Source organism: Phaseolus vulgaris, chromosome 10, assembly GCF_051622355.1.
Source record: "Phaseolus vulgaris cultivar YP4 chromosome 10, ASM5162235v1, whole genome shotgun sequence".
Lineage (NCBI taxonomy): Eukaryota > Viridiplantae > Streptophyta > Magnoliopsida > Fabales > Fabaceae > Phaseolus > Phaseolus vulgaris.
The window spans coordinates 40044159-40072112 of record NC_143507.1 but is presented as its reverse complement, the minus strand read 5'-3'; the positions used below and the strand labels follow the sequence as shown (position 1 = coordinate 40072112).

General features: G+C 34.4%; 5 protein-coding genes across 6 annotated transcripts; 3 read left to right on the top strand and 2 right to left on the bottom strand.

Annotated features, from left to right (window-relative positions):
* The first annotated feature begins 166 nt into the window (after positions 1 to 166).
* Positions 167 to 3948, top strand: LOC137818640 (abscisic acid receptor PYL5). 2 transcript variants are annotated; one of them, XM_068622175.1, is made up of 3 exons: positions 167 to 608; positions 2515 to 2730; positions 3235 to 3948. In XM_068622175.1, exons 1-3 carry the CDS (start codon positions 483 to 485, stop codon positions 3448 to 3450), a joined length of 558 nt encoding a protein of 185 aa, XP_068478276.1. In that variant the 5' UTR covers positions 167 to 482; the 3' UTR covers positions 3451 to 3948. The 2 variants fall into 2 exon arrangements, with proteins under 2 accessions (XP_068478276.1, XP_090152410.1); XM_090296284.1 differs by having other exon boundaries at positions 281 to 674; positions 854 to 2730.
* Positions 3949 to 5667: 1719 nt separating this feature from the next.
* Positions 5668 to 9264, bottom strand: LOC137818639 (pentatricopeptide (PPR) repeat-containing protein). Its single transcript, XM_068622174.2, has one exon. The coding sequence runs from the start codon at positions 9036 to 9038 to the stop codon at positions 6198 to 6200; it is 2841 nt and encodes a 946-aa protein (XP_068478275.2). The 5' UTR covers positions 9039 to 9264; the 3' UTR covers positions 5668 to 6197.
* Positions 9265 to 12942: 3678 nt separating this feature from the next.
* On the bottom strand, positions 12943 to 16007 carry LOC137818650 (transcriptional regulator ATRX-like protein). Its single transcript, XM_068622194.2, has 4 exons — positions 15731 to 16007; positions 15492 to 15554; positions 13494 to 15104; positions 12943 to 13368 (listed from the first exon to the last, which is right to left on the bottom strand). Exons 2-4 carry the CDS (start codon positions 15543 to 15545, stop codon positions 13303 to 13305), a joined length of 1731 nt encoding a protein of 576 aa, XP_068478295.1. The 5' UTR covers positions 15546 to 15554; positions 15731 to 16007; the 3' UTR covers positions 12943 to 13302.
* A 335-nt stretch (positions 16008 to 16342) lies between these two features.
* Positions 16343 to 19826, top strand: LOC137818888 (uncharacterized). Its single transcript, XM_068622530.1, has 4 exons — positions 16343 to 16885; positions 17696 to 17911; positions 19327 to 19352; positions 19443 to 19826. Exons 1-4 carry the CDS (start codon positions 16538 to 16540, stop codon positions 19684 to 19686), a joined length of 834 nt encoding a protein of 277 aa, XP_068478631.1. The 5' UTR covers positions 16343 to 16537; the 3' UTR covers positions 19687 to 19826.
* Positions 19827 to 22334: 2508 nt separating this feature from the next.
* On the top strand, positions 22335 to 27743 carry TROL (thylakoid rhodanese-like protein). The gene is made up of 8 exons (XM_068622649.2): positions 22335 to 23267; positions 23747 to 23849; positions 23959 to 24039; positions 24443 to 24520; positions 24638 to 24712; positions 26403 to 26483; positions 26661 to 26915; positions 27374 to 27743. The coding sequence occupies exons 1-8, from the start codon at positions 22633 to 22635 to the stop codon at positions 27419 to 27421; spliced, it is 1356 nt and encodes a 451-aa protein (XP_068478750.1). The 5' UTR covers positions 22335 to 22632; the 3' UTR covers positions 27422 to 27743.
* The last annotated feature ends 211 nt before the right edge of the window (positions 27744 to 27954 follow it).

Genomic DNA, 27954 nt, shown 5'->3' with positions numbered 1-27954 from the left:
CAGCTAGTAAGGTAAAAAATTATGAATGAAGCATGAAGAGTTTAGGTCTGTAATGTGAAGCAGGATTTGTTTTGTCTTTGGATGTTTAAAGAGGTAATAATAATGGGGCAAAGAAGAAGAGTATGAAGAACATGAGATAAATAAAGTAATAAGACCCACTCATAATATGCTTAATGTTTGATATTGATGTGTGCCAAGCATTGTTGAAGAAAAACAATATAATAAAACATTGTCGGTGGATTCATGGATTTTTGATGTACTGCCAAGCTAAGCTAAGGTTGACACTTTATTACACCAACTCTTCTCTCTCTATCTCTCTGTACAGCCTAAGCTTAAGCTTATCCCTCCCCCACCCCACTTGTTGCCTCTCACCTATGTTATAGGCAGAAGGGTGAGAGAAAAAAGAAACACAAACAGCAAGCATCAAGAGAAGTTAGAGAGAGAAAGTTGAGTGAGTTTAGAGAGATATTGATAGGAAGAAGATGATGAACGGGGATTCTCGCGGTGCTCTTGAGGCACAGTACATAAGGAGGCATCACAGACATGAACCAAGGGAAAACCAGTGCACTTCTGCTCTTGTTAAACACATCAAAGCCCCTGTTCACCTTGTTAGTTAGCCTTTTCCACCTTTCCTTGTTGGACGGATTGTGTTGTAAATTGGGTGTGTTTGGTTGGTAGGTCTGATTTGCTTGATGGGGTGGGATGAGTTTCTTTCCTTTTTCTTTCTTCTTTTTTCTTTTTCTTTTTTGGAGATCTGTGAAGTTGTGCTTGTTTTGGGATGTTTTCTCTGAGTTTCTAATTTTGTATACTTATCTGGGTGTGTTTTCTTTTCTTTTTGTCTTTTTTCTTGCAGATGGGTGTTTAACTGGTTGTTCTAGATTTTGGGTTTGTCAAAGTTGGATTTTCAGTCCTGGAGTTGCTGGTTTTTCTTTTGGGTTTTGACAAGATTTTAAATTGCAGTTCAAGTTGCATATGATCACAATTGCAGTTGCGATGAGTTGTAGCCTCTTCAAAAACTGACTGTGGTCAAGATGCAATTGCAGTTGTGATGCAGTTGCAGTGACTCCTGCAAGAAGTTACTGCCATGCAGTGATTTAAAAAAAAAATTAAGTTGCAGCCAAAATTGAAGTTTTCTAAAACCCTTTATTTTGGTTATGAAATAAGCTTTTGTGAAGGGTATTTTCATTTTACTGGGAGGTTTTCCTTGAGTTTTATCTGTCATACTAATTTAATTGATTTTTGTTTTGTTTTGAGCATTTCTTTGTCAAGTCTTCTATGAGTTGGATTTTTCAGCTCATGAGATGTGAGTTTTTTGTTTGATTTTGGCAAGATTTTGAAAACAGTTGTCAGTGCCGCTTTGTCACCATCTTTGCTGTTGTGAAAAATATGACCAATGCTGCAGCAATTGCATTGGGTGATGGAGTTGCAGTGATTTCAAGAATCTTGATGCTGTGGCATAGACTGGAATTATAGTTGCATGTGGTTGCCATATCTCAAAAATCTTGATGCAGTGACATCATTGTAGTTGCATGTGGTTGCAATATCTCCAAAAACCTTGATGCTGCAGTATTGATCATAATTGCAGTCGAGATGTGGCCGAATTTGTAGTGTTTTTAAAACCTTCTATTTTGGTTGTAAAATCAGTTTTTGGTGAAGGGTAATCTTCCTCAAATCTGGTCTTGGTTGAGTTTTTCCAATCATGTTTAATTTTTGAAGATTGTGTCTTTTTTAGTGTGTGTGGATTTGTTTGTCAAGGTTTACAGAACAATTGGATTTTTCATCTCATGACGCTAGTTTTAAATTGTAGTTGCTGGTGCTGCTTTGTCACCTTCCTTGTTGTGGAAAATTGTGGACAACTAATTTTGCTGCTTCCGAAATTGTAACGATGATGCTGTTGTGGTGAATTAAAAAATTCTGGTTGGGATCCAAAATAACTCCAAAAACCTTGACACTGCAGTGTCAGCCGCAATTTCAGTCACAATGCTGTTGTAGTGACTCCAAAAGCCATGACACCAGTGCTGAAATTGCGGCTATTTAAAACCTTGTGTTTTGGATAAGCCTTTTGGGAGAAGGGTAGTCATCATTTTATTAGGAGGTTCTGTTTGAGGTTTTTCTGTCACTTTATTTCTGAAGATAAAAAAACACAGTAACCTAATTGGAGGTTTTTCTTTTGTGTGAGTGGATTTGTTTGTCAAGTTTTGCGAATGGTTAATAGAGGGTGTAAGTGGAAAAAGAAGGAAATTTGAAAATTTTGGATTGTGAATTTTACTCAGCAGCTGAAGAGAGATCTTTGCCCTTTAATTCTTTGTTTTTTTGCAGACTTGTTTTCAGTTCATCAAGTAATGTGTAACATTCTTAACTTTTACCAGATTATCAACCAATTTAATTCTTTTTATGGACTTCTGATGAAGGTTCAGTGTGATGAAATGTATCTGTGATGGCATGTTTTGTTATTTGGTGGATTTTAGCGGAAAAAAAATATTGACTGACTTGGTTCTTTGATTCCCTTCTCAGGTGTGGTCGCTGGTTAGAAGATTTGATCAACCCCAGAAATATAAGCCATTTGTTAGCAGATGTATCATGCAAGGGGACCTTGGCATTGGAAGTGTCAGAGAAGTGAATGTCAAATCTGGGCTTCCAGCCACAACAAGTACTGAGAGGTTGGAACAACTTGATGATGAGGAGCACATTCTTGGCATCAGGATTGTTGGAGGTGACCATAGGCTGAGGGTATGATCCTTTTTTGTTCCTTAATTTCTTTTTCTTTTGAGTAATGAACTGGGTAGTATAATTTTTGAGGATCCCACTTTTTTCTTTAATAATTATATATATTTTTTCTATATGAAAAACAAGTCTTTGACAAGTTCTCCTGTCATGTAAGAAAATAGTTGAAAGAATTGTGATTCCAGAGTCTCCTGTTTGTTCTGTGTATTCACTCTGTTTATGGTATATTTTTTAATCATTTCAGCCTTGTTTACCCAGTTTAACTTGCAGTTCTTTAATCAAAAGGAATATTTCATTGTGATAATTTTGGCCAGTTTTAGTCTCTGAGATGTAAGCAATGGTTACCAAGATGAAATGCCATTATTTGTTTGAGTTTGGATGATGTGCACTCAGGAGAAGCTAAACAATTAAGTTTGTCACTTCATTTCCTATGCTGTTATGTTGACACTAAGAGATGAATATGGTAGCTATATTACCAGTTGTAATAATCATGTTATGTGGAATTTGCAGAACTATTCTTCCATAATAACAGTTCATCCTGAGGTGATTGAGGGGAGACCTGGAACAATGGTGATTGAATCATTTGTGGTGGATGTGCCTGATGGGAACACCAAGGATGAAACTTGTTACTTTGTGGAGGCTTTGATCAGGTGCAACCTAAGCTCTCTGGCTGATGTCTCAGAGAGGATGGCAGTCCAAGGCCGAACCGATCCCATCAACCATTAAGCATGTCTAGGGGAGAATGAAGTTGGTTCATGGATCCATTGCTCTCTGATCCTAGTTCCAGTGTGAACATGGTTGGAGTATTCCTTCCATGTTCTCAGAAGTTTTGGAAGTTTTTTCCTCTGTATCTTGGATACAATTCCCTTACCATCCCTCAAAAGTTTTGTAAGAAGAGATTCTGGGCCTCATGAGCAGATGGGGATGGGTGGGGAAACTTTTTTACCTGCTCTTTTCTTCCTGGATTTTGTGAATGGTGGTTTGTTGCTACAGTTGTCTGTAAATATTTTTGTTGGGACCAAACCAGTTTCTGCAGTCTTTCAATTTCATGTTTAGTTGCAACTTTTGCCAGATTTCTGTGCTGGCACAAGAGAATTCCAAATAGTGGATACTGCCTTGTTATTTTCTTCCAAGTAGTGTAGCTTTTGTAAGTTATCTTTTCCACCTTCTCCCTGTTCAGGACTCTGTTTTGACAATCAATCAAGTCGTTTGTGCTTCTTGCTCTCTCTCGGTATCATGTATCCTTACTTTGAGGACCTTCTAAAATAACCTTTAGGGTCATGCACCTTGCTTTGAGCAACTTCAAAGATCTACTGTTTATTCATTGCAAGTGCTTTCCAATTCAACTTAAAATTTGCACTTTATGGGCTAGAAAAATGCTATTTATAAGAAAAAGGGTTTAAAGCAATAGGTGGATCAAGTAGGCTTCTCTAATCTTACATGAGCATACAGGGCACGCATAAAAAGGATTAAAGAGTTGAAATAAAATTCAATCATATCTGAAAACTGTGGAGAAAAATGATTGAATTTTGCAAGGAAATGAATTCTGTTGGTACTTTTTTCTCATGTTTGCATGTATTGGTACAATTATTTATGAATGTCACTTTCTTCATGAGATGATATAGCATTAAATACCCTGTGAAGTTTAACTGAATCACATTTATAAGTGTTGTGCCTGAACCTTGAGGATGAGGTAAGACACAACCAATCAATACTCTAGATGTTTTCTGTTGGGTAGGGAGGGGGTGGAGGAATTTAGGAAGGTATTTTAATGCTGAAGTCACTGTTTATGGTGGTGAAGTAACAGTGGTTAATAGCAGTAGATTGCATAATTGATGTGGCTTTAGTAGAAAAAGAGAGAGCAGAATAGTTGTGAATTTCATAACCACTTATGGAAGATAGGGTGTTGTATTGAGCTAAGAGACAAATTCTGCAGATTAAAGTGTCATAGAAGTAGTTGGCAAAAACATTAATCCATGGTTAACTGCTAGTATAACTGTACAACTCAATCTATTTATCTATTTGTAGCATAAAAGACACAAATTATGGTGTTGATGTCACATCTTGGTTTGATTCTTTGTTTTCTTTTTTAAGATTGACAATGTTTCCTTTAATAATTTATCTTCTGTTCTAGATCTGCTGTTTGGTATGTAATATTTCTTCTGTTATGGTACTTCAATTATTCAATTGAGTAAATGTTGATGACTTATTTTTCCCTTCCATTGACTATGTATTACAAAAATAGGAAAAAAAAGGGTAATAAGGTTTTCAAAGATTCCTCAAAGAAAGAAAAAAAAAGTTTACATAGATAACGAAACGTGTATCAGTTTTTTAGGTGGTGATTGAGTAGATGGAAACATTTAAACCAGTGGCAATCTATGGTTTGCATTAACCTTAACACACATGCAACTTTTTTAAGAAAAATGTTTTGTCGGTACATTAGCCATCAAGTGTTCATTTTCCCCTTCTTCTCTCACCTTTTGCATTATATTTATGATTTCAAATTGAATCACTTAATGATAAAATTTGTGGTTACAAAATTAAATATAAGAAGGAAATATATATATATATATATTCCCTTTTTCTTCTTATCTTTTATCTCTTCCTTTTCATTATCACACATACCATATTTTATCTCTACTTTTGCTTCTTGTTTTTTCTTATCACTCTTATCCGCCACCCAAAAGAAATAATATTAACAATTTTCAATATATTTTATTATTATTGACTGAAATTTGTTGAAAATTACATGTGTGTGGACGTTGATGATTATCTTTTATTATTTATACACACTACTCAAACTTGATTCCACACTCAATTTTCAGTGACTAACTTGAGCAAGTCTGAAAAATTTATGCCATAATCTGCTCTGAAAATTTCCTGCATATATATTATTTACTGGTGCACTCGAATAAAATAGTGTTTCTGATATCGAACTTTATGTGAAAGATGGAGAAGAGGATGTGAATTAAAATGATGTAATAATACACAAGATATTCTATGTAAGACAAGATTGTTTTGTGTCAAAATGGATTGTAAGTTGTTTGAATTTGAAAAATATATTTCATAAACAATCTCGACTTTTTTTCATATGCTGATGAAGCCAACAGATGCTACTCTTGCAAATGGTGAATCCTGGTAGAACAATAATTTGTTGGAGAAGTACACAAGGCTCAGAAATTTATCATCATACCAGGCGCATGTTGTGTCACTGTTCAGTAACTTGCATGGTATTTTTCATCACATTGTAATGTATCTGTTCTTCTAACTCTTTTCATACTGTGGCTTGCAAAAAAGAAACTATTTCAGGTGAAGATTGCAGCTTGCATAAAGGGCATTCAGTGATCCCCAAGTAACTTAGTCATTCGTTAATTTAGCACAAAGTTCCCTTCATGCGCATACTCCCTGTGCTGATATACAAGAGCATAATAGCTAGAGAAGAAAATGCTTCATGCTTTTGGTTGTGTATCTAATTACCAACGATCATTGCATGAGCATTCTCCATTCATGAAATGGTGGAAACGGCCACCGTCTCTGAGGAAAATCTCACGGTTTCGAGCCAGAGAAATGTACTTTGCTGCTGTGTGACAGTCTTGACAAATTCTTGTGTTCTTCACTACCCTGATGGGAGATCCATCCTTAATGCTCATCAGTCCATATGTCATTGCCAACTTCTCTGTGTGACTGAGCAGAACCTTTTCCTTCTCCTTCTCATCAATGTTCTGAAGTACACAATGTGTATCAGGTACATATCCCAGCTTTCTTATCTCAGAGACTAATTGATATAACTCAAAATATATTTCTCCTTCTTGTGGATGTGATTCCCCTTCTGTGGAGAACACATGAATAGTTTGCCTAACTTGTGTCCAACTCCAAACATTTGGAATTTTCACTCCCATGGCAGTCATTGAGTCTTTAAGACGCTCTACGTCCCCCCATCTATCAAAACTGGAATATATGTTCATCATCAATACATAGTTAGCAGAGTTATATGGTTCCAACCTGAAAAGATTCCTTGCTGCAACCTCTGCTATCTTAACATCTTTGTGAATTCTGCATGCTGAAAGAAGAGCACCCCAAATACTAGCATCTGCCTTATGTGGCATGGCGTGGATGAAATCCAAAGCTTCATCAAGAAAGCCAGCTTTTCCAAGAAGATCTACCATGCAAGAGTAATGCTCAATAGTTGGAGTAATATTGTACCTCTTCATGCTGTCAAAGTGCTTCCACCCTTCCATAACTAAACCTGAATTCTTGCAGCCAGATAGAAGAATGGTGAAGGTTATAGCATCAGGTATGATACCTGTTTTGCACATGCTGTCAAAAAGAGTGAATACCTCTTCACCACGGCCATAAGTAGCATATCCCATCATCATGCAATTCCAACATGGTAGTGTTTTCTCCTGTATTTTCCTGAAAACCTCATGGGCTACTCTTAGTTTTCCTCCCTTACTATACATGTCAATAAGGGCTGTGGCCACATATATGTCATCCACAAATCCATGTCTCATACAAAAGCAGTGTAACTCCTCACCTTTCTTTAGCAGTGACGGACCCGCACATGCACGGAGTAAGCTGCAAATGGTGGTAGAGTTAGGTTTTACATTTTCTTCTTGCATTTGGCTGAAAAACTGCAGGGCATCCATGAAGTTGTTATTTTGACAGCAACCTGATATCATAGCAGTCCAGGACACCACATTAGGAGTTAATCCCAAACTCTTGATCCTTTTCATCAAGGCCAAAGCTTCCTCTCTGTGGCCCCACATTGAATAACCTGAAATCAAACTATTCCATGTCACCAAATCAGGTTTTATCCCTTCCCCCTCCATCTGGTTCAATAGATTTTCCGCATTGTTAAACATGCCCTTGTAGGTGTAACCTGATATCAATGAATTCCAAGCACAAATATTTTTGTTCTTGGAATAATGAAACACAGCTTCAGCTTTATCTAAGGAAATATTCTTAATATACATATCCACTAAAGAAGTACAAACATAGGCATCATAGTCAAGGTTACTTCTCATTATGTAGCCATGGATTTCTTTCCCTAGATTAAAGCAACCCAATTCAATAACTGCTTGCAGAGCACTAGTTATTGAACATGAATCTGGCTTGAAATTGCCATTTTGCAGGCTCCGGAAATTGGTGAGAACCATTTCATATGATCCCTGAAGAAGATGGCCAGACAAAATAGAATTCCAAGTTATAATATCTGGTTTGATGCTGGAAGACTGCATTTTTTGGAAGATATCCCACGCACCATTCAAACGGCCATTGGCTGCATAACTCGAAATTATTGAGTTCCAAGATGCCTGGTTATGATCCTCCATCGAATCAAAAACTGTTCTAGCTAGGTCAAGTCTATTGTTCCTAGAGTACATGCTAACTACAGAATTGCAAATTGAAGTATTTGACACTCTTCCAAATTTTATAACATACCCATGAAGCTGCTTCCCTTCGTTGAGAGCTCTCAACTTTCCACATGCTTGCAGCAGTTTGACCATGGTGCCATCAGTGGCTTTGGCAGAAGCAGATTGCATTCGACGGAACAACTCTAAGGCCTTCTCCCACTTCTCACTCCTCAAGTTTGCCATAACACTTGTATTCCACAAGAAATCTTCTTGAAGTGGGGTCTCATCAAACACTCGATTTGCCATATCTATTCCCAAGCACTTCTCATAGAGATTGATCAATGCACAACTCAAGTGTACATCAACATGGAAGCCTCTCTTAACCAAACAAGCATGAACTTCCATCCCAAGCCACAAGTCCATCAAAGCCAAACAAATTTTCAGAACAACAGTGAGAGCTTTGCTGTCAAATTCTACTCCTTTATCATGCAATTCCTTGAACACCTCCAGAATCTCATGCGAGTCACCTCCAAAACTAGCAAACTCCTCCAGAAAAGCATTCCATAAAAGGTAATTCCTTGAAAAACCCACAAAGAAAACTTTTGTTGCAGACGCAAAGTCTCCAAATTCCAAGTAGTTCCTCATCATGCTTCCATCCATTGTCACTGAGTTCCCTCTTTTTGGCATTTTGACCATCTGGGCATGCAATTCCCTCACAGAACTCAAAGTCTTCAACTCTCCCAAGTTATCCAAAGGGTGAAAAAATGGAGAGAAGTTTTGTGAGGAAAATTGAGAAGAAACCAGCTGGGGTTCTGACATTCCTAGAGAAACTGAAGTGGGTGAAAGGCTTCTGGGTTGCATGTGGGTTTGTGGGTTCTGAACAACATATGGATTGAGAAGGTGAAAAGGTTGTACTAGGTTATCCATAAAACTATGGCTATGAAAGGCGATGCAAAGTGTCATTGGAGTGTAATTTCAGTGATGAATGGAAGGGACTTTAACATTCTAAGAGAGCTCTAGCTGAAGCATAAACTCCAATTATCTATTTACAAATCTTTTCATCTCTTATGTTAGAAAGTTGTGACCACGTGGGATGCAAAAAGAAGAAAAAAAATGTTGATAAGGTTTATCCTTATAAATGAACTTTTGAAAGGATAATGTTACCCTTCATTCCAAATAGTTGGTGCCACCCATCAAAGATAGTTTTCCCAGCACCCACTCCTTTGGGCCCCCACCAAACTACTAACTTTGGGCCACTAAATGCTTTCGGCCTCTTGAATTTTTGGGTTATCCTTTTCTGAGTGCTTTTTCCTGTACTCCTATATTTTGCTTTCTGCACCTCATAAAAAATGTGAATTGACAAAATTAACTCTAGAAGGTTTTAAGAACCCAAGCACGTCTCCTTCTCTACCATTTTCGTTGTTACCGTTCAGAGCAAGCGACGGTGAGTAATTTGAGCAATTTTGATGATTTTAATGCGCGTAGACAAACATGTGTGCTTTCTGGAGGCATTGTGGGGGTTAATGGGTGATTTTGGAAACGTTGTTATTCGGAGAACAAAGCTAAAGTTTGTTTTTTTTTTCTTCTAGGGTAATTCGTAATATTTGCAAAAATGGAAAATCTAAAATAAATTGGTGGAGTGCATGCATGTTACATTTTGTAAAGGGCAGTCCGTAACATGTTCCTGGAAAGGGCATTCCATAACCATATTGGAATACCCTTTCCATAACACGTTTTATAATTCTGAATTTATCATTTTGCAAGTCAAAAAATGTGTTTCGGAAAGGTATTTTGGAATTTTTTTGTCTTCTAGATTTCCTATTTCAGAAACATTTTTTTCTTACGGAACACCCTCTATTCTAGAACCACCCAAAATTTTCAAGGGTAATTTGGGTATTTTGAAAAATATAGGGGTGCAGAAAGAAAAATATTGGGTGTAAGAAGAAACATCCTCATTTTCTTAGGTTGCTTCTTCTTGCACCCATATTTTCTTCCGGCATCCCCATAAATTTCATAATTGCATAAATACCCTTCTGTAAAAAAAAATTAAAAACACGAGGCATTGGTCGTGGAGGTGTGGTAGTGTTGAAGTTGTTGGTTGTTGAATGAAAAGAGTGTGAATGCTAAAGGCGTTAATGGTTGTTGTAGTGGTGGTGAGTTGTGTTAAGCGTGGTTGTTGTAGTGGTAGTGAGTTGTGTTAAGTGTGGTTGTTGTAGTGGTGGTGAGTTGTGTTAACAGTGGTTGATGGTAGTTGACTTTATCCATGTTTTTCCACAACACAATGCACAGTTTAATTAATTACAAAATTACTAAGACATAATTTGTTTTGCAAAAATCAACTCCGGACTACGTAATATGAAATTCATTTTCGAATTCAATATTACATTATGGATCACGTAATATGGAAGCACCTATTCTAAAAAAAACATATCAGATTACATAATCCAGAGGCTAGAATCAGATCTAGGATTGAATACCATATTAGGTAAGGCAAAATTATTTTTTTCATATAACATATATCAAATTACATAAACTGAAAGCTAACACCGGATCCAAATTTTGCTTATGGATTATGTGATTCAGTATATGTTGTATAAAAAAATAATTCCGCAGTCCAATTTCAAATTTCCCTTCCAACTTACGTAATGCGTAAGGTTGTGAAAAAAAAAACACAACAACGAAATGGGTACCTTCAACCACACAGTGCAAGATAAGAAACAAAAAAAAAAAAAAAACTAACCTCTTCAAGCATACAATCACAAATGTACTCCAATACCTATGAATTTATGCCAAGAAGCATCACAAATCTCGTTAAGCACAACAAATGCGACCTTAGGGGTGCAATAGAGTGAAGGAAGTGCAAAATTGGTTAGGGGTGCCACGGGTGAGAGAACATAGAAGAAAAAGTGTTCAGGATTTTTACATTTTAATTATTTATTGAAGGACAAAAAAGTAATTTCATATCTACTATGTGGGTGCTGGAAGAACATATATGGGTGCAGGAAGAAGCAATCCTTTTCTTATGTTTCCAACTTAACTAGGCAAATTTTCCTTGTACCTTCATACCTTCTTCCTGCACATGCACCTTCATACTTTTTTTTTAATTCCAACAATACCTTTATGAGGTAACATGTCTTTATCCATGTGAGGATAAAAGTTCTATGCTTTTGGGAATAGAACAAAAACTTACCCTCCCATATTTCTTCTTTGTATAATTTTATATTATTTATGAACTAAATTTTGGATCAAATAATACACATGTTTGAATTATGATGATGTTATTTATTTTCGAGATATCTCAAAATGTTATTAATATCTTTCACGATATAACTAACACGAATCATGATTTTAACATGGATTAAATTTTAAGTATTACTTAATTGATAGTGTAACTAAGATTAATTTTGATCTCGCCACTCCCAAAACGCTCTCCTTGTTCCCTACTCTATTTTGCATCTATTTTTGTTGTATACTAATGCAAATTATATCATTGCAAGGTGAAAAGATGTCGTTATACTAATACAACAAAAATCCATATTAAACAACCCAAAAAGAAATCAATGAACTACAAAAATAAAAAATACAAAACCCAGAAAAAAAAAACCAACAATGTGCAAAAATGGATTACAAAACTAAAAAAAATTATCTTCCCACTAAGGAACGTCAAATACAACAAATCTTCTTGTCAACCCTACCACTTACACTCAAATGATGAAAATACTCTCTTTCAAATGTTGTAGTTGGAAGGAAGAAATAGGGTGTGGGGATGCAACAACGATTATTTAAAAAATGTGAGGTTATGCTTCATTTAGAATTATTTAAAATTTGTAAAAAGGTTAAAATCAACTTTTCACAATTAATATAGAGGTGCAGGGAGAATGTATGAAGGTGGAGGGAGAATTTACCCTTAACTATATTCACACATAATTGCTCTCTTGCACACAAAAAATTTGGACCTGGGACCCAACACTACAAGAAAATCATTAAAGAGACAAAAATAATAAATAATTATTATATTGACTAAATTATATACTACTTTAGAGACTAAAAAAATTATTAGTATCGAAAATATTTTTTATTATTAATAATTAATTTTTAAATTGGTATCTAATGAGTTATTAATAACTAGTATAACAACGAAGTTGCACCATAAAACTCTCATCATCATGAGAATTAATTATGAAATCATCAATTGAAAAATCATGTCCTTGACTTTCAAAATCAGTATTAAGGATTCCTTGGGATAGGATAGTTTAATTGTATTAAATATTTGTGAACTTAGTTACAATTAATGATTTATGAACCTATTTCCAGTTGTGTTATATGTTGAATATTATTTTTCATATGTTAGTAACTCTAACGAATCGAATTACGATCTTTTATCTTCTTTTCGATCCTCTTACGAGTTACGAGTTTAACAACATTCGTTCAGCACAACTCAGAAAAAAACACATTTAAATGAATAATTAGACAGATAGAGACATGTCTTTCTTAATGATGTTCATGTGGATTCTTCAGCCTTAAACCTGAATACACAATCATTATCTTATCTCCTGGATAAATCAGCAGCACAAATCATAATAATAACACCATAGTCCACCAGAAAGCTGGCTTAACATGCTTAATATTATTATTTCAACAAGAATTTTCTGAAAATTTAGATTAAATCTAGAATTACCAAAAATAGGCACTTATCATTTTGCAATCAATTTTTTTTACCAGATACCTAGGATTTTTTTTTCTGTTTACCCATTCTGCCTAGCTGACAGCATAAATTGCAAATATACACACGTCAAGAAATAAAGTTGTGATGGAAAAACAATTATGTCAAATAAATTATGTAAACTTTAATTAAAACAACAACATGAACAAAAAAACTGTAACTCAAGCTGCTAATACAGAAAAAAAACATTATGAACCGAAACAAGAACATTTTGAATGGTTCATGTTACCTGCGAACTGGCTAGGCAGGCTCAGTGATAGGTTTTCCAGTCAATGGAGATTTAAAAAATTATAGACTTGGTACTGGTCCTTACAATAATCTCTGTTACCAAAAACATAGCCAATAGAGACATTGATGTAGTTCTTAGAGTTCATTCACGGATGAATCCATAGATAATACCTTCCCTTCTACGCTTTCTTGCACATGTTTCTAACTTTTCATGTGCTAAACAAGATAAACACAGTTTCAGAAAACCTTTTCTTCACCAGAAGAACAAATAGTAGATCATCGCTTGAGTTGTCTTCTAGCCAAAGCAGGGACTTTATTAGGAATATAGACCTTATAGCTAACCTGCACGTATTGACAAATTACTAGTAATAAAAAAGACAAGCAAAGCAAAGGATTACGTACCATATTCTAGGGCTATCATTATGTCAGTAACATTCAAAATATTGGAAAGTTTGTCACACACTTACCTGTACCATTTCACCATCCCGCATCACATTCATTGTTTTCTTCTCAAACTGAGAGCCGTTGTTGGATTCAACTTGCAATTTGTTTGATTTGTTCTCTGCTGATGAAACATCATCATCTCTAATGTTATCAATACTTTGGATTGCAGCTTGAGGAGTCTTAGCTGCATTCCTTTCTACATCACCCTCAGTCCCGAGTAACTTTGCATTGCTAGATTTATGTGAAAGAAATGAATCATGGCATGGACTTTGTGTTTGTTTGATCAATTCTAAATTGGTTGTATTGCAATTAGTGGATTCAGTGATTGTTCCACTATGGTTATGTGAATCAATCACTTTGTCACGTGCACTGGCCAAATCACACTTCGCAGAAGTAGATATATCTTTATTCGTGTCTAAAATCACATCATTGTTTCCTAGGCAAGCAACTAAATTTTTCCTCCCAACAAACAAATTAGTTTCTTCCCCAGCAGCGGTTCGCTTAACAAATTTTGTTCCAACAACTGCATTGTTGACAACAGACTTACCTTGAACCAGTTCACGTTTATCAGCAATTGGTTGTTTCACCTGGCTAATAATTTTATTTTTCTGATCAGGAGCTTTGGCACTACACTGCATCTCACCGCGAAATTTTCTCAAATTTTCCAATGCTCTTTGTCTTAGAATTTTCTCCAAGTCATCATCATTCACATTAGCACCAAAAGTCTCGCTTGTTTCCTTAGCAGATTCACTTGTTCCGGCACTATATGCTTTAACATTACTGTTGTCACTGTAGCTCCTATCTCTAAGTCCAGGCTCTACAAAGTTAAGATCAACATTCATATCTCCTGCCTCATTGTCAACACTTAATTTTTCTTCTGATGCAAGATGCGTATAAAGATCCAACTGTCTCCTTGTGCCCCCATCATTATTGTCGTCACTTCTATACGGGTAATCAAGATCGTTAGCAATCTCCTCTCTGGTTTCATTTCCACACAATTCCCCATATTCTTCTGCTTCTTTTGTGACAGTAATAATTGATCGGAGCTGCCTGGATTTCTTCTCACCTGCATATTTCTCCTTAGTAGCTTCATCACTATTTTCACTACTACAAGAAGAACTTCTAGCCCTGTATCTACTACTTCTTTCACTTCTACTTCTTCTTCTCAATCTTCTGTCTTTCTCTTTCCTTTCCGATCTTCCCCTCTTTTTCTTATCTCGATTGTCATCACTGCTAGCACTCCCATCCTGGCATGTGGAGCAACTTTGTGATTTGTCGCTCATCAAATCAACACTTGCTTCTCTCCTAATATTTTTCTTCTTGGAGAGTTTCTTCCTCACCTCACCACGTTCCTTTTTCCTCTTCGCCTTTTTTTTCTTCCTAGCATAATGAGAGTCCTCACTGCTGTCACGGTGGTAAGAGGAAGATCGTCCATGAGACTTCCTCTTACGACCCTTCTCATCTTTTCTTGTACGAGACCTATCCCTTTTTCTTCTGTAACTATCATCAGAACTAGAGGATGCTGATGTATCCAAACTTCTCGAATCATCATAACTCGAAAGTGAGACCTCACGACGGAGAACCTTCTTGGATTTATTTTTCCTACTCTTCTTACTTCTACTGCTTACCTTGGCCTAAACCATCAAATTAGGCACAAAATCAAGACAAATTTAGATTTGCTATGACAAAAAATAGAAAAAAAAAATCCACACTCCGGTTAAATCCATCCACCCAACACACTACATAATACTCTTTTAACACTCAACAACCAAATCAAATATACATAATCAACACACTTACAATGAAGAAGAAAAAAATCCTATAACCACAGAAAAAAGCAAACATTGTAGTCAGTTTCATGATTTACACAAATTGAAAATTTCAGTTCACACACACAAGTAATAACAGAAACAAAATATCCGTTTATTTTTCCCAAAATTAATGAGATTGTCTTGAAATAAATCCGAAACATAAAATTAAATAGCTTAAAATCCGAACAATAATAAGAAATGTGAGAATACCTTGGATAATTTCTTAGAACGTTTCCTCTTGAGCGAAGAGGAGGACTTCTCCATTGGAGCGACCTGCAAAATCAAACTTCTAAAAAAAAGGAAGAGAAATTGGGGAGGAAGAAAAAGTGTTAATAGAAAAAGATGAATTTATAAAGGGAAATGCAGAAAAAGCATTCAAATTTGATGCTTTTTTGCTTAACCACCAAACCCAATTTCCCAATCTCTCTTTCTTGCAATCGAAAACTCACTGTCAATTTGTGCCCTCTTCAGGTAAAACCAACTCTTCCGCCAAATGGGTATTTTTTCGCTTTATATGGCAAGATTCATCTTCATCGTTATATAATAATTTAAATTCTACAAAAAAAAAGCAATATTTTTTTAAGTTGTGTGAAGATAAAAGAAAATTACTTTTAATAATAAAATTCACATGTTAAACCATCATTCACATTAGTTTTTTTTTATCATGATAAAACATGTTAAAGAGAATCTAAAAATATGTTCAAATTTTATAAAAACTAAAATAATATGATTTTTTGTGTGTGGAGGTATATTTAATATTTTAGAAATTCAACAAGGATACAAAAATTATTTTATCCCATGTTAAAAGTACATATAATTTTTCTTAAAAGTTGAGTTTTAATTTATATATCCTTAGAAGTTATAGAAATTATAACTTTTTTTAGTAAATTATATTTTATTTTATTTATAACTTAATTAGATTATAAGTATTTTTATAAGCTTTTATAAATTCCTATTTTAAATTGTGGTCACATTTCATTTTCAAATTGGTTTACAAATAAAACCTGTGATGATACAAAAATTTAGCTTATTTTAGAACCATTGGTTTTTCCTTTAATTCCACATACTAAACAAAAATGAAAATGAAAAAAAATTGTAATCGATGTGGGACAAGTTCTCTTTCGCCACAGGATATTTTCCAGAAAGAACCATCCATCTTCTTGCTTCTCTTGCATTCTGTACCTTAAACCACAGTGTCATATTATCAATATCATTCTTGAACTGAATCTGTGAACACTACTCAAAATCAGAATCAGATGTTGCATTCTCAGTGTCACCACTTTCTCTTCCCACTCCCACTCAGACCCACACTCACACACCATAAACCCCCTCACTCCCTTCTTCCACCCCTTCATCACAAACCCAACACTCTCCACTTTGTTTCGGTTTCAGCCCTTCCTCCTTGGCTAGCGCAACTCGCTGATGCAGCAGACGTTGTCACAGAGGGACCCGTTGAACTCCCCTTCAATTCCACCCCTTCCATTTTCGCCACCACCGACGACCCTTCTCCCATTCAAGTCGCTTCCAGTATTCTCCTTACCGGCGCCATCTCCGTCTTCCTCTTTCGCGCCCTCCGCCGCAGGGCTCAACGTGTCAAACAATCCGTAAGTGCACCCTTCTCTCTCTTTTTTCATTCCAAGCTTCTGGGCAAGAAAAATTACATTTTTTTATGGTGATTTTGTTTTATATGACCATCTGTTGTCACTTGAGTTTCAATTTGACTTCAAAGCATGTGTAATGTTTGTTCTTTGCTTAAAAAAGATTGAAAATGTCAATTTGACTACTTTTAAAGTGGTTATTATAATTTATAATTATATGGCAATGGGAGTGTGCATTTCAATTAAATTATAGATATTGGAGATTATATGGCCAAAAAATAGTGTATATAACATTTTAATACATAATGGGAATTGTGGTTTTTGGGATTGGGTTAATCAAAGTTCAAATTCTTAGATAGTATCAGAATATTTTTGAGTGGTTGTTGTTGGGCATATCAGAGCATTCTGAATCCATATATAGATGTCCAGTTTTACAGATTTCATGTTAGTGTATGGCTAAAATAATGTATAGAAGTAGTGAATAACCTTTAATCAGTGAGTTGGTATTTTGGGTTGATTTAGGCACAAGCCAAATTCTAATACTAGAAAGAAAATGATCTTTTAAAAGGTTATTTGATTTTTGCATAATGGTCACTACTCTTGGCATTTTCAATGTCTGTAGGATAATGTGCAAATTTATGATTTTCTTCATAATTTTTTTGGTGAAAAGTGATTTCAAAGAATGGATTTTTAGTTTTAAAAAAGGATATTGGATGTGCTGGGTTGTTTTTGTTGTTATGCAAAGTTGAATTTTGGAGTGATGTTACTTATTTGTGCTGTTATGTTGTTGTCTGTGTACATGGGTTTTGTGTTTAGCAATTCAGGTCTTCAGGAGTGAAGTCAATCAAGGAAGAAGCATTGGATAGCTTGAAAGCCTTGGGATCAGCTTCTGTAGATGCTAAGGGTCCACCTTCACCTGTTCAGGCATTGCTTGGGGGAATATCTGCTGGAGTTATTACTCTTATTCTCTATAAGTTTGCCACTACCGTAGATGCAGGTCTAAACCGACAATCAATATCAGATAACTACTCTGTATGTCTCTCGTCCCTCTATTTGTTCTTCTTGTTGCACAGCATGCTAGTTGAAAACTTGGAATTAGATAAGACTGTTTCTTTTACTAATTTAACCAAAGAAAAGGTCGGAGTTTGAACACAATATTTCATATATACTGTATATTTGAAGTTATTTCTCCTTGTCTTTCTCAACAATTGCTTATTCGATGGCTTATCATTCTTCTTTAGCTACATTTCGAAAAGGCTCCAAAACACCAATTGCAAAAGATTGAAAAGTAAGCATTTCAGTTGAAGAAACAAAGAGTTGCTTCAGTAACATGAATCCAACTTTCAAAGGAACATGCATGTACTTTGATTGATGGAATGTCCTTCAGGGGCAGAAGCCTTCAAATAACTAGCTGTGTTTCTTTCACTAATTAAGAACACTTGAAATTTCTTCAAACTTATGTTAAGTCACTATTGCCTGATGTTATGACACAGTTTGACTGAAGTCAGCAACATTGTTTATCCTTACATGAATAATTCGCGTTAATTCATATTACTTCATTAGTATTCTGGGTGTATTGACAGTTTGCTTGAAGTTTTCAACATTGTTTATACATTACTTACATGGCTATTTAATGTTGATTTGTTATTAATTCATGGTTTTGTATCATTGATGAGCCTATATTCAATACTTGGTTGTGATGATTGGAATGCTCAATTGTAGTGAAGTTGAATAATTATTGGAGATTAGTAAGGAAATCTATTCCCAGGTTGAAACTAGAGATTCTGCAAAATATGCATGAATCTACTTACATTGAGCCTTGGAACTTGATAATTCCACGTTTCCTGTCAAACAACTTTACCTGATTCTAAAATACAAACTTCTAATGTGTTTTTTATTTTCTCAAATACACGAGTAAGCACAAAGAGTAGAAATTGAATGGGAAAAATGGCTAAAACTAAGAATTTATTCTTTCATTTTAATGCATTCTCTGAACTGTGTAGACAATTCAATCTTTGATACTCTTCTCTAGAGTATCCAGGGGGAAGGTATTAAGAAAAAAATGTTAATGACATCATATGTTGTAAATGAAATTATCAGCTTTTACAAGTATGCCTGTTTTTATCCTTATCATAAGTTGGCTATATCTCTTAGCACTCTTCATCTACGTATAAGAGCATTTCCCACATCATCAATTTTAGCTGATAGCCTATGATTGTGGTAATGGATTATATTAAGTACAATATTTTGGCAAATAAGCAATTGCAATTTTTCTGTGTACACAATGGCCACTTTACCCTGTGTCATATTCATTCATAGAAATAGAATTGCTTTGTCACAAATTAATGATAGAGTTGATGCAAAAGCATGTTATTGAATTAGTAGAGAATAATTACAACAGAACAGACGTTCAAGTTATTTATACTTTGAATTTGTATGCTTTTCAGGTCCGCCAGATAACCATCACTGTAAGGTAGCTTCAATCACTTTTTTTCTTATTGGGACCCTTCTGTTCTTTTTTTAAAGCACCTGACCTATCAATCATATAACAATTTTTTTACAGGACAATAGTGAATGGCTTAACATATCTTGCAACATTTGTTTTTGGGTTAAATTCCCTTGGTTTACTACTATATTCTGGCCAGCTTGCCATCAAATCTATTACGGGAGAAGATTCAACTGAAAAGAAAACTGAGAGTAAAAGTACTGAACAGTCAAATTCATCAAAGTTGTCCATTGAGAATAGCACAGATAACACTGAATTGAGCGACAGAAAGGAAGAACAAAGTTCAAATGATGCACAGTAGCTATTAGATGTAAATGTAGTGAAGATGAAATGGAGGTCAACAAATTTTATCCACTTGTAAAAGTAATATACATCCTTTCACTTTTGAGAGTAATGCAGGTGGCAAGTGATCTTCAATGCAATTGCTAGTGTTAAATGGAAGCTATATTCTCCTGTCCTCTCCTTTATCCTTTGCATTTGCCAAAATTATCAGTTTTCTTTTGATAGGAAGAAGCAGAGAACTTGAGGCGACTCAATCCATTCAATGCAACATCAAACAAATGTACTATTTCCATTTGCTGCATCTACATTTTTGCGGCCTTAACTAAAAGCTTAACCTTTATCATCACCAACTAGAGCCATTATTGGTATTTTGCTTTATAACTGCATGCTCCTGCAAATATAACAGTTTACTGTGCATGGTAGCATCTTACTTGTTCTCCTGTGCCACCTAATCAAGTTACACAAATGCTTCTAATTGGAACCTTTGGAAACCTTTGCACCTGTCACCTAATCAAGCTACACAAATGCTTCTAATTGGAACCTTTACATAGCATAGCTCAGACACTTATCTTAAATGACGTGTCGGTCGGTGTATCGGATACCGACACTCTTATGACACTTGTAAGACACGTATCCATGAAGTGTCTAATTCAATCTAACACAATTTTTTTTTAAAAACATTAATTTTTTAAAAACTCAAACTTATTGTATAAATATTTATTATGATTATAAAAATAAAAAATAAATTCTTTTAAACAAGTCATAAAAAATATCTTTCTGTTCCAAACAAATAATATGGAACATTGTTCACATAAATATTTATTGTCAATTTATACAATTCATAATTAATTATATAATATATAGATTCGCGTTCCCGTATCCTACGTTTTAGAGATTATACGTATTTTCGTATCCGTGTTGTATAAAAAAAAACTTGTAATGAATTTGTAGATGATTCATTTATTATCACATTATATATAGTCTATACTTTCAAAACAATCATTATATTCAGAAAAATATTATTAACTCCACTTACCTTAACTAAAACATGTTCTTATTCAATGATATTTTAGAATAACTTCCAGCAATCCAAATAGGTAAGTGTCCACAGTATCTATCTTATACGTGTAATAATTCTTCTTAATCCAACTCATTAAATTAAGAATGAGTATATTTACCAAAATTCTTAGATTTTTAATGTGATAAATATTAGATGGTCAAAATCTCAATTAAAGTTAGGTATAATGTAAAGAGAAATTTGTTTCTAAATCTTTAAATCATTTTAAAAAACAAACAACTAACTTCTATTTACATACTTTATTTTAATATATATTATTAAAGTACTTTAGACCTTACATTTTTTTATGAAAATACATTTAATGATTTTTATCTCTCCATAAAAATATTGTTGTTCCAATAAAGTACTTTTTACAATATAAAAATAAATAAGAGATATAAAAGAGAGAATAAATTAGTATTAATTTAGTAATTTTTTATTTTTTAAAATTTGAAAATATATAAAAAATAATTATAATATATAAAGGTATACATATTTTGGTAAATTTTTCCATGACATCATTTTTTTAAAAAACTTTACTATTTTTTCTATAGAAATATTATAAATATTTTATATTCCCACTAGAAAGTATTCGTACTTGTTCTTATTTTGATTGTTGTACTGGGGATGACAATGGAGTGTACTAACAAAGTGTCGAAGCAAAGATCTTTTTCCATTACAAATAATCATTCATTCACATTTTTCATATAAAATATTAAAATTATTCAACAATATACATCTAAATCTATTAGAAAAAAATTGGAGAGAATCTTCTTTATACCAGTTTTAATATAAATTTTTTAATTCTACCAGTACATTATTTTTTTTATTATATTAAAAGTAAAATATATAAATACTTATTATACCAAAATTACTATTCACTCTAATTTTAATAATCAAAATTTTAAATATTTTGGTAATAGTTTTTCCACTATACACATAAAGTCTTAGATAAATGAACATTAATAATTAGGATCTTATCATGCATATATCCTTATATTTTAAACAAATATATATTAAAGAAAAATCAAATTATTCTAAAAAAGAGACATTCAGCAAGTTTTTCTATATAACTTTTATAAACCCAACTCTTGCACTAAAAGTTCTTATAAAAGAGTTTATATTCTTTTATAAATTGTTTTAAAAAAGATATTTACTACTTTATTAAATAAACCCAGTTTAACATATAATATTTTAAAATTAGCAGTGAATATCAGCTACAAGATTACACATTTATCTAACATATTTTTAATCTAAAATTTAGTATATATGACCACTGAGCTGATTTAGAAATATTTATAATTACATTAATAAAAAACAATACTCCATATACAAATAGTTATTGAAAATATTGAAAAGAGTAACTTCATCAATAGTAATGAAACCATGTGGTCCTTTCTCTCTCGTTAAAAATTATATCAAATAAAAATAAGATATTTTTTTTCTTTTACATAAATATGAACTATATATTTAAAATAAAAAACTAATTAAAATTTTAAAAAAAAAATTAGGAGTTAGAAAATTGTACTACACTCTCTCTAGAATGGTACTCCTACTGTTGAACAAGTGTTGTAGTTTTTGTAAATCTCTAGGATGTTGCTGAGCCACACAATTTCAGACCATGAAACCTTAACTCAATCCTCATCAGCGGAGTCTCATCTTCATTCTCCACGTGTAATGCTCTGATTGGTAGTGTTCCTATATCCTCAACACGTCAGCACCTCCACCAAATTGCACCTACCAACAACACCACAGAGTTTCCACTCAAACCAGATAGATCAACAATCAACACCTTCACAAGGAAACAAATCCACCACCATCAACCAACCCTTTGAGCTTCCACCTCTCATGGTACAACTACTTCACATTTTCTTCCTCTGAGTGTCTCACTACAGAGTTTGTGATACCATGGAGGCCCTCAATGCTGCAGCTTTGACCCCTCTGTCTGTGCTCTCTGATAGAAAGACAACAAGGAAACAACCTCCAGTTTCTGCATGCAAGGGCTCAAGCTTTTCCACCTTTACCAACAAGAAACCAACTTTGCTACAAAGTTGTTTATCAAAAAGCCTGCATAGCGGGTTGTTTCTTGCAGCTTCATTGGTGAGTGTTGATGGTGCCTCAGCTTTGACGTACGAGGAAGCACTGGGGCAATCTTTGAGTCTCCCCGATACTGGAGATTTTGATGTGAATGGTTTTGTGGAGAGTGTTACTGGCTTTGCAACTGAGAACCCTGCAATTGTTGCTGGGGGAGTGGCTATTCTGGCACTGCCATTGGTTTTGTCTCAGGTTTTTAAGAAGCCTAAGGCATGGGGTGTTGAGTCTGCTAAGAATGCATATGCAAAACTTGGGGCTGATGGGAATGCTCAGTTGCTTGATATAAGAGCTCTGGTGGAGGTTAGGCAAGTGGGGTCCCCAGATGTTGGGGGTCTGAGGAAGAAGGCAGTGTCAATAGCTTATAAGGGTGATGATAAGTCAGGGTTCCTCAAGAAGCTTGCATTGAAGTTTAAGGAACCAGAGAATACCACATTGTTTATTCTGGACAAGTAAGAGTAACACAGAACAATTTCATCTCCAATTTTTCTCTATTTGTTGTTATATGGCCTGTTAATTATTGACAAAAACCCAAGTCTCACTTTGCCTATAGATAATACATGATAAGAGCCTATAATGCTTAGTCACTCATTATTTTACAAGTCAATTTTGTGAGAAAAGTTGGGTCCAAAATGTATGATTAGGTTATGAAGAAGTCTGATTAATCTAATCAACGGTTGCTGTGTTGTTTTATCATGAGTATTGGATATTCCTTATTGCAATTTGCAAAAATGAGTTTTGTGAAGACGAATTATACACAAAACCTAAGATTAGGTCATCTCAATTTTGCTATTAAGGGTGCGGGGATTGAAATTCTCACTAACATTCAAAGGTTGTTGTAGTATTTTACCATGAATGTTTTCTTTTTCTTATTACACTTTTCAAGAAAATTTTGTTGAAGCTGATTGAGTGAACTTGTGATGGAAGCCAGATTTGATGGGAACTCTGAACTGGTTGCAGAGTTGGTTACAGTTAATGGATTTAAAGCTGCTTATGCAGTTAAGGATGGTGCAGAAGGACCGAGAGGATGGAAGGTATTTCCTCTCCCTTTTCATTTGACTGTATTATATTTATAACTTTTGCATTTAAAATGTCAGTTATATTGTACTGATTAGTGTTCTGACACGGAATGGAATTCTGCAGAGTAGTGGTCTTCCTTGGTTAGCACCAAAGAAGACATTGAGTTTGGATAATCTGAAGGATGCTATATCTGAGGCAATTGGAGTAAGTATCTTGGTTTTATCTAATTGCAATTGTTATTCTCAATGTTAAAGCACCGGCAAAGACTACTATTGCTTTTCACATTATAAATTAGTATGCATTTTCTCTGTATAATTTAATAATACAGATAGGGTATTTGAATTGTTTTTGGTAGAAGTAAAAGTTTGATCTCTCAAATTGAGAACTTTAGTTTGCAAGAAAGGAAACTGACCAATCAGAAAAAATGAAGAATGAATTATTAACTGGACTTGCTGATAAGAAAAAAAAAGAAGAGAATGAGATATTGTTTTTCAAGAATATGGTGATTGATCCATTCATATGTGCTTGATTTTAAACTAAATAGATTTTTGTTCATGATTTTGTTTGAGTATATCTGTGTGTTTCTAATTAATGGAGGATCGCGCAGGATTCATCTGATGGTGTGGCTGTTACTCTTGGGATTGCTGCAGCAGCTGCTGGACTTAGTGTGTTTGCTTTTTCTGAGGTTGATCCTTCATCTGAGTTGTTACTTACAATTTATTCTCTTTTCTTGGAAAGAAATAATCCATTCTGTTGTGACTTTACTAACATAATTTGTGTACGATGTTTTTCGATTTTGTAGATAGAATCAATTCTCCAAGTTCTGGGATCAGCTGCTCTCGTTCAATTTGCAAGCAAGAAGCTTTTATTTGCTGAGGTAAGTATGTTTCTCAAAGCAGGATGCAATTTTTTTCCCACTATGTTATTTATTAATTATCATCATCAATTTTTTGAATAATTCAACTTTGGTTCTAGGAGGTAAGCGTTGTTTTTGCATATCTGTGCTTTAACTTTGTAATTCCTCCTTCTCATGACCTTATTGTGACATTATATCAAATATCAAGATCAGATATTTCCCTTCAAGGAATGAAGAATATGTTCTTTTCTTTTTCTAATGTTGCCATCAAAATGTACGAATTTATACAGGGAAACTAAGTAAAAGAAGTAATCATCAATTGAATTATCTATGTAAATGAGAGAAACACAATTTAAGTGTTTGTAACTTCATGTGAGAGTTAGAGGGAGAGGGATAGCACAAGGTACATTTGAGGTCTAGAAAACAGTCTCCCACTATTGATTGTAGAAGAATGTCTGAGGGAGTTTCCATTCAGTTCAAATTGTGATCTCTGGTATAATGGTTTTAGGCTCGAACTGCAATGTATGCGTTTGGAGACATGCTTTCGAAGCATGAGATTCTAGTGTGAGGAAGGGGGTTTATAAGGGCTTGGGTTTGGGCTCTTCCAACTATAACAACTATCTTTTGTAGTGTGGTTCTTTCTGTGTTCTTATCCATTGTCTTTGGTATTGGAGATTTTCACCATGTCTCTCAGTTGCTGATGGAAACCGTCCAAGGCACTCTTCCATCAGTTGCAAACTCCCATTGCTCTGGTTTAGTCAAATGGCAGTCCATGTGGGTGCTGAAGATGTTAGGCTTCAATTGCAAAATATGAGACTTGAGTCTCACACTGAAAATATGAAATTTTATAGAGGTTTATAAGGCCTTGGTTCTCCCAACATTGTTGTAATCTCAATTCTAAAGTTTTGTTTGGAGTCAGGACTCCTATGTTCAAAATCCAATTTTGATGAAGAGCATTTTCCTACTTTAGTGCATTGGTTTTGAGAATTATTGCTATAGCGTGCAGAGCTGTAGAATGTAGCATTGTTCTTTTGGGTGATTTTCTGTTCACATAAAATGGCTGTATACTATGAATTTCCACTAAAGTGGATAATGATGATCGAAGAGGCAGAATATAAAATAAAATACATTTTTCTCCCTTGAGGATGCTTAAGTTACACTGTCTTCCCCTCTTATTTAAATCATTGCATCCATTTTCCTTGAGATGAGAGATCAATGTGACAGTTTTAGTTTCTGTAATGTAAACTAGTCTATCAATGATGGTGAGAAACTATGAACAAACTTGTGAGTAGTTTTCTTTTCTATTTAAGTCACTGATAACTAATTCTCATCATTGTATTATCAATTTTTGGACTTCAATAGATGTAATGATGTTTCACACACTAGTACTATCAACTTTGAAATTTCACTCAAAATCATTATTTGACTTCTGAACTCATAGTTCATAGTAGGACTTCAAAACTGGTAGCTGATAATGTTGAATGTCAAAAGAAGGGAAGTATAAAACATACAATAATATATTATGAGTTTAGTTGCACTCAGGAATTTCTAAATTATGGCTTTTGTTGACAATGGAGGCTGACCATTGCATGCCAATTAAACCAGTTTCATTGGTCATCATGCTCTTCTTTTCTGGTTTCTTGTCAATTATATGGTTAAGGTCTCAAGCTTATTTTTCTCTTCATATTAATCTCAATTTATTTGATGCCAGGACCGAAAGCAAACCGTGAAACAACTTGACGAGTTCTTGAACACCAAAGTTGCCCCCAAAGAACTTGTTGATGAAATAAAGGTACTTGAGATTCATTGATCTATATCATAATAAACTAGCTGTAATTATGCTGTGATGCATTTTTGGAAGAAATATTATATCTGTTTCTGAATGTATATCTTGTATGATTTGTGAACCTTTTTATCCCTCTTCCTCTGACCTTGTTCTCTTTGAATGGAATATTGCTGGGGACACTAGGACATTGGAAATGCTCTTTTACCAACCTCTACCAGTAAGGCTCTTCCTGCTTCATCAGACAAAAGTTCAGAGCTTGCTACAGCTGATAGCACTGTACAGACAGCAGTAGCTACTCCTGTTGCTGTTACCACAGAAGTAGCTACTCCTGTTACCAAAGCGGAGGCAGTAGCTCCTGAAGTAAACTCAGTTCCCAAAACTGAAATCAAAGAAGAATCACTTCCTGTGCAACCAAGGCCACTTTCACCATACCCATATGTGATGTCCTAGTTTCCTTCTCTATTAGTTTTTCACTTTCTGTGCTGATTAGTCATTCTTGTGGACACCAATTTTCTTAGAACTTTTTTTCCATGCATATTCTCTTTGAAAAATGCTAGTAACACATTTTTCCTTACACCCTTTTGAACATAATATTATGGGTTGAAATTGTTTGGAAATCCCAAAATTTTGCTTGTCTCAATACTCATGATTTCTTAGTTTCTATTACATTTGAATTGAGCAAGCCTTGCTTTTGATAGAAGTAGGTGTTGGTGTCAAGTAATTGCATTGCCATAATCAAATGTCACACTGAATTTTGTAATTACAAACCAACCTCACTTAGAATCATATATCATGAATTTTCAGAATGGTTAGTAAAATGGTAATTTATGAAGACCATTCTCTGCTGTATACAGCATGCTACTGACACATTTTTCTCTCTTTTTCTTGAATTGCAGTATCCAGATTTCAAGCCTCCAACATCTCCTACTCCTTCACAGCCCTAGAACTCCACTTCTTTTAATCTTGAACAGAATTCCATAGAAGGCAAAGCAATTTCCAGCATATGTATGAAGTGATGAACAATACTACAATCTATAATCCTACCAGAAAGTCATGCATCTTAATTTGCAGATAAGATCCGTGACATAAGTTGCATAATTTTTTCAGTCTGTTATGATTATCCTTCCACTTGTGCTACTTGGTACACTTTTTTTGTAATTGATGGATGTGTTGTAGAGGTAGCTATCAAAGTAAACATTGTAGTATAACATTCAATCCTTCACTTTAGGAGTAAGCAAATAACATGTTCGCAATTCTCCCTTTGAACTGATTCATCTGTTGTCATTACTGTAAATAATCACGATGGAACAAGAATTCCATCCATCTTCCACTAACTAATCACGAATCATGAACTATCTTCAACTTAAGAACTCATTTGATCATGAACAAAATTAGTCTTTAATGTGCATATCTTTCATAGTATAACGAATTTAGACAGTGAAAAAAAATGTGGAAGAGAGGATTTAATTATAGGAAT